Genomic DNA, 12,888 nt, shown 5'->3' with positions numbered 1-12,888 from the left:
TCAAATGTATAATTTATTTGATTATTTATTTATTATAGTTAAAAATAAAAGTTATCATTCATAAATAGCGGGCTGTGACATTAGCGTAGCCGTCTTCATAACGTTATACTATATTTTGTGCTTATAAGTATATTGTGTTCATTCAAAGTATATTCAGATACGTCACTTCCATGGAAAGTAACATTGAACATTGCCGCCTTTTCTATTCGGATCGGATCAGTGCGAAAGGTTTAAAAAAATTTATTATTGACAAAAGACAACTAGACGTTGTTTATAATCATTAATTTCATTATAAACTATCGAAAATGGCTTTTTTAAAAGATATTTTCGCAGTTCAAACAAAAACAATTTAAATAAGCAAATTAACAATCAATTCCTGACGTCATATAAACATCATTAACATATAAAAAATATTATAATTGTTATCAATACTTATGATTATAATAAAAATGAGAAAAATTTATGAAAAACTGTCTTTTAATTTTTTTTACTGGCAAGTTAGGTGCGCAAATCTTAAAGCTCGCCCTCAGACCGCTTTTTAATTGTTTATTATGAAGAATGTTCTGCAAAATCAACCTTATTAATGATAACGTGTTATTGAATAACAAATAGATTCCATAATAAATCTAGTAATTCCATAATTATCCAGTTTATTTATAGATATTTTCAAAAAAATTAAATATGGCTTCCGTTTCAGCAGAGTAACCAAAGAGTCGTTGTCCCACCACATAGATTTTCTGTTACAACACGTGTCTCCCACCACTCAATACAAATTGACCCTTTCTCAGGTTTAACCCCTTCCTGTTCTATTTTACGACGCAAAATTGAGTAACATATGTAATCATGTCTTATCAAAATAAAAATTATTATTTAAGCAGTAAGCTATTGTTTTATTGTTCATTTATACATTTTAATAATCTTCGCATTTTGAAAATTTCTATTATTTAGTCATATAACATTTCCGAAACTTTATTATAGGTCGTTTGGAAGATGCAAAAATGATCGCATACATACGAATTATAGATTATGCTCATTTATTCAACACTGAAAAATGGGATGATGTAGCAAAAGGGCAACTCAATTCATGGTCGTAAGTAATTTACTTTGTTTAGATTAGTATTATTCAATTTCTTTTTCTCTTTAATTTTACGGGATTTTTTTTTAGAGAAATATCTAAAGATACAAGGTTGAGAGGGTTGTATAAGGCAAAAAAATGCTTATACATTTTCAAAAAATCGGTCAAAAGATTCAATGTATGTATCCAATTTTTTGTCTATCGAACAGAAAAAATAAATTTAAATTATATAGTAACTTAAATTTTTCAGTGGATTAGTAGCCAGCCAGCGAACACTCGGAAAATGCATCACTTTAATCAGTATAGAATGTTCGAAAATTACAAGAAAGAAATTGAAGGAAATAATTAATATTCTACAAAAATGTTTCTTAAATAATTTCAAATTTTTTGCAAGATTTATCATAATCTATCACGTAGTTCAATTATGATTCAATGAAAGTAATCGTATAATAATTAATAGTAATAAAGACTAAATCATTTAATAAAGGAAATTCTTTTATACCTAAAATTCTAACTTATAAAATATATAACATTACTTTATCTTATTGGTTATTATTGAAATTATTACCTCAACACCAACAAATATTTATAGATTTAACTATCAAAGTTTAAATAATTTAATTTCCTATTATTTTGAAGAAGTTGGGGACATGCATCTAAGCTTCTTGAAAAGATCGTTTTGTGAATTTGATAATTCTGTGGTTAATATTTATTTACCTATCCTCCATTATAATTTTAAAGCTTCCATAAGGTTTTACCCTATTATAATAAAAATTTTAAATATGTTTATTACAAAAAAAATGACACATAAATTGAAAAATGAATAAACAATGAAAATATATTTCTGAGCAAAGTGTGTTCTTACATGTAATTGTATTAAATTTACATAAACAATTATTATACACACAAAACAAAGTACAAGATTATATTATTAAGATCCTAAAACATAGAATAACAAAGAAATTTTAATACTTGGTAGTTTTTTATGCAAAACATTGATAGTTTTTGACAAATCATTTATCTGCGTCCATCGATTATTTATACTTCTTGTATATGCTACATAATGACCTATACCTTTTTTATCTATTGGTGGTCGAAACTCGATTATGCCACATAGAATATAAGTTTTATTACAAATTTTTAATGAGGTCGGAATTTCACTTAAATTAGTACTTGAATACTGTTTTATATTATTTTTTCGTAAAAATCCGAACCCGGTATAAAAATGATCGATATCTAAGCATAAAAATTTGTCTATGTCAATTGTTCTCTGAATGGAATTATTAGAACATGATTTGCAAAAAAAAAACGTGTTGGCTTTAACTCGTCTAAAATATGATGTTCTAGAGAGTTCAATCCATGCTTCCATATTCCTTTTGCTGATACAGAAAATATCGATAAATTCTGAAGTACTTTTATATTATATTCTTTGCACATTTTATTGGTGCAATACTCTGTCACCGTGTTTGAGTCATGTTGATCCATTAATTTTTTAAATAAATTGCAGACTTCGTCTTTACAATTGATATTATTATCTTCAACTGTGTAAAATTGACGTAATAATCGTATTCTTTGTTTGTAAAACTCTAACGTTGCACCAAATTTTGCATAAATAATCATAGATTGAAAATAACAATTGTTTTGAGTTTGTGATTCAATGAAACCTTTGAAATCTTTATTATTGAGGTATGTAAATGCTAGTATTTCAGTGATACTATCGTAAGCACAGGTATTATAAATAAAAATTTTAGTGCCATCGACAAGGGTTGGATGAAGAAACAAAGATCCGTTTTTGATTATATTTTTTTTTTTTCAAACGCGTGTTCTTAATTCTGGAAATGGTGCCACATATTTCCCTCTACATTTTTTCATATCCAGATAGTCATTTAATTGTTCCTCTTGTGTGATAGCGTTTCTTTTACACTTTAATTTAAAACTATCTCTTTTCTCTGTTTTTATATAAAAATTTCCATCAATTGTTTTTTCAACCGAAATATCTGTGCCAGCATAGTTCCATGGAAAATTTAAGAATTTTTTTGCAGTGTCTTTTGGTGTCGACTCTGCTAATGGATTTGAGAGCATATCATCAGTTACATTTGTATAGTTTAGTGGTTCTTCATCTCTGTCAGAATCTAATTCAGATTCATGTTTGACTTTGTTTCGCCAATTTTCTTTCAAATTCAATATTTCATGGTGATATAAATTTTGTCCAATGATCTTTTGGTTAACAGATTTCCTCAAAGGTATATTTTTTACATGATGATTATTGTAAACAGCTCTTGCTTCTTTTACTATGGATTGAATTGATCGTATATGCTTAATTAAAAACTTATCAGGCCTACACGGTTGATGATCTTCTAAAATATTTTTTTTAATATTCCTAAAATAATTTTCGGATCTTGCTGATGTAGCAACATCATTGGAAGAATTATAATAATTCAACATTACATTTGTCCAAGCCGGAAAGTTTTTGAAAATTCGTTGAAGATCATCAGTAATTTTCGGAAAATAAAAAGGATTTTTATCATCGTAATTTATTGATAAATTAGATTTTAAATCTAATTTTGTTTCCACACAAAGCATTTCAATATAAAAAGATAATTCTGAATCATTAGATTGAATACAATTATTTTTTTTATTTAAATCATCACAATCTTTATCTCCACGATCTTCATCACCATCATCTTTATCACTATTATCATCATCATTGTCAATGGACCAATAAAATACAAAAAATTTTGAGTATCCAATTTGTTGGATGATAGAACAAAATTCAACATCACACTTTAAGTTTTCTATTGATTCCCATAAATTCCCACTTATACCTAGATCTTCATTCTTTGCTTCTTGACGAATTTGGTTTAAAACAGCTTTAGAAGGTATGATGGGTGCTATTTGTTCTCCAAAATTGTTGAACTTTTGAATTAAGTTTTCTCTAAACCCCTGGGTTTTCATGTGTACTAAAGCTTTTTTCATTTCTTCACGTCGTTGACCAGAAACATGCCTTCGTTTGCTATGTAGATGTTTTATCATATTGAGAGTCCAGATAGAGAACTTGATATTTTTATCGTTAGAAAACTGAAATTGACACTCACAATAGATTGCAGCGCAACATGTCTTATCTGAACACTGTCCATTTATTTTTATTATATAATTATTGTCATCCATTTCATAAATTTTTTGGCCTTTAAAGCTGAATGCACATGGTAATTTTTGTTCTATATAAATTAAATCACATAGTCAATTACTCCAATTTTTTTTTAATGTGAAATAACAGTTTTTATTTTTGTCCATTTTTTGAATTGGTTTTATTGATAACCATTGTTCTTGATTTAGTGTAATATCAAATTCAAGGATTTTTTCTTCTGAATTTTTTGGGTCAAAATGCATCTTGGATAATTAAAAATCTTTATCATTTGAATTATCATCTGACGGAAGATCTTCAGTTCCACTATCCGAATTATAGTTGATTTTATTATTTTTTGATTTAATATTGTTGATTTCGGAATACGTTGTTAGAATAGCATTTCTATTTTGTGAGATATAAAAATACAAATTTATGGGTTTCATTTTAAATTTACCAGATGGATATTTCCATGAATTACAAATATCATTCCATACTGGATCTTTTTTAGATTTTAATTTCCCATCACTTTGGAAGATTTCGATGTTTTTTAAAGCATCGACGATTTCGAAGTGCGAAACGGCTGCCCAAGAGGTCATATTCTATGGATATATTCAATCTCTCAAAATAGGAGAGAGTTTGCTGAAAAAAAAAATTTGAGAAAGAGTAGATAAACTTAATTCTCCAAGATTAACTTAAATCAGCTGAAGTTCAATAAAAGAAATTATCAATTGGATTTACCTGTTAATACAAATAAAATCGGTCAACCACAATTAAAATAGTAAGAGATAATATTCAGAATTCGTATATTGTGTAATAAATGTTAAATTTGATTTTCGTATCAATTGTTTACTCCGAAAACGATATTGGAATAGAAAAGGCGGCAATGTTCAATGTTACTTTCCATGGAAGTGACGTATCTGAATATACTTTGAATGAACACAATATACTTATAAGCACAAAATATAGTATAACGTTATGAAGACGGCTACGCTAATGTCACAGCCCGCTATTTATGAATGATAACTTTTATTTTTAACTATAATAAATAAATAATCAAATAAATTATACATTTGATAGTCGATTTAGATAGAGCAATCAGAGAGCAATGTGATGGCTTTAATATTTTCTTTTAAAATTCATTATTTACAATAATATTGTTAATTCAAAGTTAATTTTTTTAAACTGTAAATATTAAATAAATAATTGATTTTTTTATGGGAGCAATTATTAATACTAAAAGAGCATTTCAGGAGCAATTGTTTAGATTTGAAATAAATAATAAAAAATTAAATTCCGCGCCAACTTTTTTGTGGTGTAACCTTACTAATACAAGGTTAGGTCTCGATAAAGTAACTTGTTATATTACCGACTCACCGGATAAGTCATTTATTATTATACCGTCTGTTCAAAGTCTGCATAATTAGCGGCAAATTCAAAACCTATAGATATATCATTAGTATGTGTAAAATTCTGTTAATGAATACTGTTTTTATTGATAAAAAGATTCCGTTGCTACCGACATTAAAGCCGTCTCGGCGGCAGATTTAAATCCTGTACATAGAGTGATTGCTTGTTGTTAAAATAAAGATTTATTATTGTCAATCTAATACGCTTGGTACCCTTCACTGTTCACTATTTGCTAATTACCTATCCTAATTACTTATCTGACTAATTGACCTGATTTTATTGTTTTTAAACCGATGTTCCGACTCAACTCTTGTCTTATTTCCTAATGACGAATCCTGGACAACTGAGCTCAATAGCATAAACGGGGACAAGAGTACTGTGTAGTGCAATTTAACTCTTTCTCTTACAATAAGTATTAATACTTAATTAGTAGTTAAATTGGCCGATAATTGAATATTTCATCTGTTATTGAATTTCACCGTTAAACATTAGGAACAAAACCGTTACAAAGTAAAGTAAAATAAAGATATGTCGAAAGGTGCTTCCCGTCAATTGAGGTTAGACTCGTGGTATGTCGAAAAGTCTTGGGCTAGATGCGTGTATCCTTGTGCTTTTCTAAAAGCGCGAGAATATCACGTCCCAAGTAACGCCTTCACTAGAACTCGACTGTTCACAAACGGACTATATCTATTTATAGGTCCGCTTGCTTTCAAACCTGGTTTTGTACTTTATAACGGATAATACTTCTTCTAACGACTTGTGAGGACATTCCCTCACAACTAAGTACTACAGTCGACTTGTAAGGGAATTTTCCAAAAGTTTAAATTTCATATGTTTAAAAATTTCATTCACCTAATCAGGAAGTAACCGCTACACCGGACTATTTAAGGCGTTACATTAGACATCCAAACCTGATCGGATTTACCTTCTTGACCCATAGTAGGGAAGCTAGGATGCTGCATCCGGACCGGATTCCAACCTGATTTATTCACCTTCCATTAGGAAGTTATTGAAATTGGGTCGATTGGTAAAATTTGAAGTTTCATCATATTTCCGCGTATCATGATATTTGCCAGCTTACTGACCAATTTTTAGAATGATGTGTGTATGTACGTATGAACGTACGTATGTATGTATGTACGGACGTCAGCATTTATCTTGTTTTCAATATCTTAAGAACGGATTGGGATATCAGCTTTCACCAAAACTTATTCGAATGATATTATTATAATAAAAGATCTAAATAGAATTTGAATGAATGCGGTCAAAGCGTTTTTTTTTTATAATTGTTAACAAAATGTCAACTTTGAATGTGCCTAGCCGGTTAGGATAGAAATGATTGTGCCGGAACAGAGATATTGAGAAATCAGGTGTACACAAATATTTTGATCTTTATTTAGAAGCACTATTAACGAACAATAATTACACTGTTCAAGTCGTGGTCACTAAAGCTAAATGAATGTCACTTAAAATTACTAAACAATAACAGAATGTTAATCAAGAATCACTGAATGATAATTAAATGTCCAAAAAATGGCTTGACTTGGTGTGTTTAGTATTATTGACCTTCCACACCAGCTCAACACGCTTCTTAAGTCAAGCAAGATTATGATTGTGCACGTGGCATTATCCTAGCATGCAATGCAAAATGAATCTGAAGTTAATTAATTGAATTTACTAAAAATCGTCTAAAAAAATTATTTGATTTATCTTTAGAATAAATAGTTGACTGGTTTTCGATGCTTAGAATGTCACAACTTCACTGATTGACTCAAGAAAAATAGATTTGATCAAATGACTGACAATCGCTATGTGAATGACAACGAGAATGGAAAGAGAATCGCGACAGAAACTTCACTGGTCAAACTTAACTCTAGATTTTAGTCAATTAAGTGACTAGGATTTGAGAATTTATCGATTGTTTAGTCAATTAGTTATCGACCTAGTGTCAAGATGGCCACCGAAGTTCCTCTCAGCTGATTGTTCAAATGAAGAATGAATTAATTCTCAACAATAAATAAACAAAGAATGAATAAATAAAAAAAATTAAGTAATTTAAATATATTTAAGCGATAGAATAACAATTTTATTCGAAAATGAAGTCAATATTGACTAGAAATTTTTGTTCACAACCAAATATGACTTTCACCAATTACACATTGTTGATAACAATATGAATTCATTATAAACAATTGAAAAGTGTATTTTCCAATTAACTAATGCGTATATCACATTGATTTGGATGTTTTTAACAAAATGATATTATTAATGATGAGATATGACTTTTAACTATTACGTACTGTTTAGGAACGATTTGAATTTGTTATAAACAATTACTGATGGAAAATTCGTCGTGTTAATACAGATAAACTGTGCTCAGACCTATTTTTTTCTACCCGGGTTGCTATTTTAACATTCGCATCCTGAGACATTGAAAAATTAAATTAACGTCATTTTAGATAAACTAAGCCCTTCGATATTAAGTGACGAACCTGAAGAGTTTATTATTCTATGAATTGTATTTTCAATTTATCAAAATCAAATAATCATCCAACTGATTCAGAATTGAGGAAAAGCATAGATTATCTATCTTTAGATATATCATCAGTTATTTTTTCATTCAACTGTTTTTTCTTTTCGTTCAAGTTTGCGTTAATCTTTATTTCACGGATGATAGATTCTATTGAGTTTATCAGTGTTTACCAGATGACACCTCAGTTTATTTATAATGTTCAACCCTTCTTTTTACGCATACTAGCAGATGTGTTTTATTACTATCGATGATGTATCTAAGCTTGATATGAGATGTTTCAATGAAAAAAGTGAATAGAAAAGTATACAATATTTGCAATTTGAAAAAATTTTGTCTAATTTTATTTAGATACATAAACCTCAAAGAAAATTATGGTATTGAAATACTCTTTTTCGATGCATCCTTTTTAGTAAAGAAATTTATTTTGCAAATGTAAGATGTGTTCACATTTAGTCGTAGAATCATGGACGAGGCCAGCCAGAAAAGACTTATGGATTGTGTTTACTGGGATAAGTACTATCGGGTACCATTACAAATGTTCTTTTCCTCACTCTTCTATACTACATTCGTTTTAAATCCGTTGGTTTCTTTTATTTTCGGATTATCCTTATCCCTCTTTTAGACTTGCTGGCTTTTTCAACATTTCTTGGTTTTAGTTTTCTAGTGCAGAGACTTGAGTGCTAGTCCATGACACCTTTAGATTTCAAGAAAGCGCGAAGCTACTACGCGAGTTGACTATCAAAATTCTTGATTTCCTTTTCTTTACATTCATTTTACTTATGTCACATACCAACTGTTAATATTTGAGATTTTCGCACTTATTTTATAATGGAACTATTAAACAGAATACATTTAAATAATTTGATTTTGAGTTCATGAAGGGTATAACTACTTACAAAATAGATTTTTGTTGTTTATTACATAGTGAGAAAAAAGTTTCTTTTTAATAGTATATTTAACATTTACTAGCATATATAAAGTGTGCATCGATAAATGGATAATAATTGAAATTCTTCAACGAATAATTCAGTTATTTAATTTGCTATTCTGAGAAAAAATTCCCTTAAATGAAAGAATTTTTTATTTAATCAATAACAGGAACTTGGAGTATTCTCAATATTTTATTCGATCCAATAATATTTTTATTAAAAACACATTTCGTCATTTGTTTCAACGTTACGAAAAGTATGACATTCTACTCGTTTAATTCAATAAAATAATTTTAATAAAATATTCATAATTTCAAAGAAATATTTCATTGCGCCTTTTTGAAATTTTGATGTTGAAAATCGAACGAATTATTTTTTGTATGAAGTAAATTGTTTCTCAGTGTATATATTATGATTATTGACCTTTATTTTAAAGTTTATAAAGTTTAAAATGCTAGAGTCAACAAATAAAATCTGATCTAGGTCTTATTTGTTTAAAGTCCCAAAATGCTAATAATACAATGACCTGATCTTGCTTGATTCATTTTCTACGTATATACAATCATGAAAAATTTGTTAGATCAAAATAAGTACTTTACTAAATTCAGTTTTAGTAACAAATCACATTTAAAGATCATTTTTCGATCTGCTTTATATCCTGAAATTCAATCATAATCATTCTGTTCGCGAAAATCAACGTGATCGATTGCAGCGATTATTTATGGTCACCATGAAACATAGATGAACCATGCTCATGTTTCATATAATTCGAATTTTTAGTTTTTAATATTCGCTTTTACTTGAAAATTATGTGCAACCATGCAGTTATTATTTGGATAAAGAAAATTTTTTATCCGCGAATTGGCCTTACACTTAGAAAAAATGATCAAATCGTAGTTTAAGTGTCTGTATCGCTTCCACGTGTACTCCGTGTTAATTCTATTCCTATCATTATGACTTTACATTTCAGTGTAATTACTTATTATTTGGCCTATCAATTCTTAAATATTTGATACTTATAATGATTATCATTATAGCATCGCTGTAATATTTTTATATTTAAAATGAATAATTATTTAATAACAATTTTCTTTTGATTTAGAGATTTTCTATTAATAATTTACGTAATTTGAAAATTTCTGCAAAGTAGAATTAGGGTAACTATGAAAAATAAAAATTCTTATAATTTTTCTGTAACTTTTTGAAAAAGTAACGGCTAATAATCATATTCAATCATACAGAATCCATATGTGGTTATAGAATTCAAATTTTTATAAACTTCGAAATTTAATTTCCAAATATGTAATAATATTAAATAATTTATGCACTTCGAAATACTTTATAATTGAACAATACGATTGTTCGATGAACATGAATTACGATTTTACATTAAATAATTTTTGAAATCTGATAAATATTTCATCACTAATAATATTCAATAAAATTTTAATCGAAAATAAAAAATAAACAACGGCTAATATATATAAGCAGGAAAAGTCATTTTTTATGACGACACTTGTCGATTACATTACACATCAGTAGAAACCTATTTCGGTGAGTTATTCATTTTGTATCCGAAGAGTACTTCCGGCGGAAGCGAATTCCCAACTCCTATGAGGGAAATCAGGGATTTTCTCTCTTAGGATTTGATGATCGTTGCGAGCATCCTGTTCCATCAAAGGTAAGATCTCAGAGTAACTTTACATTTAACGATTTATATGCAAATATGGAAAACCCATTCGAAAATTTTTTAATTACTTTATAAAAGTACATAAAATTTCTAACGATAAGAGTGGATCAAAAATTGGTTTTTATTTTTAATTTAACAATTTTTTTGAATTTTAAATGAAATTTTATTCTTTATGATTTTTAACTTTCCATCAGGAAGTTATTAAAATTGGGACGATTGGTGGAATTTGAATTTTCATCATATCTCCACACGGAGAGAAAAATCATATAATTTTTGTAGAGAAAATTTCAGAAAAATTACCATGCTCTCTTATAATGCGTGCGCGATCGACGACCAAAGTAAAAAGTATTTTACGATCATGTAAATATTATTAAATTGAAACGTAAATATTATCAAATTGAAACATAAAGAGTATTAGTCATGGCTTCATAAAAATTGTTGTGCTGGCATGGTAAAATTTAATGTGCTGTATTAGAAAACTTCCTTATCGATTTAGTAAAATTTCTAAGTATGCTTAACAATATTTATATATCAATGTATTAATTTCTCTACAGCTTATTATTTATTTTTGATTCAAAAAAAGGCTGTAACGTAAAAAATTAATAATGTTTTTTTGATTTAGGGAAATTAAGGAATCGCGGTTGAATTTGATAATGATAAAACACTTTTATGAATTATTAAATATATCTTTATTTAAATTAAAACCAATTTTTGAGAATAAATTTCGCACCATTAGATGCTCTTACAAGATTTGTAATCTTAAAGCTAAATAGGTCATCCAAATTTAGTACATCCCACGTATACTGATCGTTGTACAATCGATAACATTCAGTTTTTTCGTAGAGGAATGTACTTATTAATTTTTTAACAATAAGACATACTTTAATATTGCTACAAACTATAATATTATCTACTTTGTAAAAAATAGGAGCATCTTTATGGCACTTGGAGAACTGTTTCTAATTGTCTATCTTTTTCAGGGCTGAGTATAAGTCTGCTGAGTAAATTTCTTAAGGTTTTCTTCAAGCATCCATTATCTCGATAATATTTTAAAACACTTTTGCTATCAGCTGAATTTAATAAAAGTTGGTATATAGGCTGTAAAAAAAAAATTTTAAATATAAATTATTTGTCCTTTGTTCAAATAGTTATTGATCATAAGTTAATGACACTCACGTTGTTGATAATTTCTGGACGTTCAAAATGCCCTTGTAAATCCTGTAAGATAAAACTATCTAAAAATTGAGAAAGAACACAATTGACTAGTAATTGAAAAAAATGACAACGGTTAAAAACACTGGAAAATGACTACTTTACTACAAAAACCATCATCTTTTGATCACTTATAATTAACGAAAGAAAAATTTTTCAATTTTAATAAATAAATCCACTATTTCACTAACACTGTTAACACTTTTGCACTTTACAAAAGTTGAGTTTGAACAAAAACTGATTCGATATTTTTAATTGTTGTCATTTTTTCGACAAGAAAAGGCTTAGAAGTTGTGTTGTGGGAGTTAGACTATTTAGTGTGAACTACTTACCATTTTACTGTAAATAAAAAATAATACCAAAATCAGTTAATTATTTAAGAAATGAATAATAGATATTATGAATGTTAAATATTAGTTGCTATTAAAGTTTGTGAAAGATTACTTACGTCGTTACAAAATGACGCACTTTTATGTGTCACTGTATAATGTATCACTCTCTATTGATAACACAGTCAATTACGCACTGAGGAACAATAAACGTATTCAAACCTGCTTCGTATTCAAACGTATTCAAACCTGCTTCGAAAAACTTCGAAGATGCCCGATCTTTTCCGACCTTCGATTCTTTCTTATGTTAATAGCAGAATGCACGTTGTTTTAACTTAATAGTAGAATATCTCGAAAACTATGAATCCGAGATCTAGACATAATGCGTACAATTTTTAGAAAATCGCTTTACGAACAAAATGACCCCTTATAGGCTTCTCTACGATTAATAGTTAATGAGATATCATTTTTTTTGTTTAAAATAATTCTCATGCTCAACAGCGTTGATACCTTCTTTCTCTTTCTTTCTTTCTACTATTAGCAGATAGCATTTGAAAAATTATAAGACAGCATGGTAAAATATATT

General features: G+C 28.2%; 1 protein-coding gene and 1 long non-coding RNA gene across 2 annotated transcripts; one reads left to right on the top strand and one right to left on the bottom strand.

Annotated features, from left to right (window-relative positions):
- Positions 1-732: 732 nt before the first annotated feature.
- LOC118071233 (uncharacterized) lies at positions 733-1,424 on the top strand. Its single transcript, XM_035090280.1, has 4 exons — positions 733-877; positions 979-1,090; positions 1,166-1,253; positions 1,326-1,424. The coding sequence occupies exons 1-4, from the start codon at positions 844-846 to the stop codon at positions 1,422-1,424; spliced, it is 333 nt and encodes a 110-aa protein (XP_034946171.1). The 5' UTR covers positions 733-843.
- Positions 1,425-11,426: 10,002 nt separating this feature from the next.
- On the bottom strand, positions 11,427-12,513 carry LOC118071232 (uncharacterized). The gene is made up of 4 exons (XR_004690865.1): positions 12,422-12,513; positions 12,306-12,312; positions 11,938-11,979; positions 11,427-11,859 (listed from the first exon to the last, which is right to left on the bottom strand). It is a non-coding gene; the product is annotated as an uncharacterized lncRNA (long non-coding RNA).
- Positions 12,514-12,888: the final 375 nt, after the last annotated feature.

The sequence above is a fragment of the Chelonus insularis genome, unplaced genomic scaffold (genome assembly GCF_013357705.1).
Source record: "Chelonus insularis isolate UGA/USDA-ARS -01 unplaced genomic scaffold, ASM1335770v1 contig_76_pilon, whole genome shotgun sequence".
Lineage (NCBI taxonomy): Eukaryota > Metazoa > Arthropoda > Insecta > Hymenoptera > Braconidae > Chelonus > Chelonus insularis.
The sequence above is the reverse complement of the archived record's forward strand: the minus strand, read 5'-3'. Positions and strand labels throughout refer to the sequence as shown.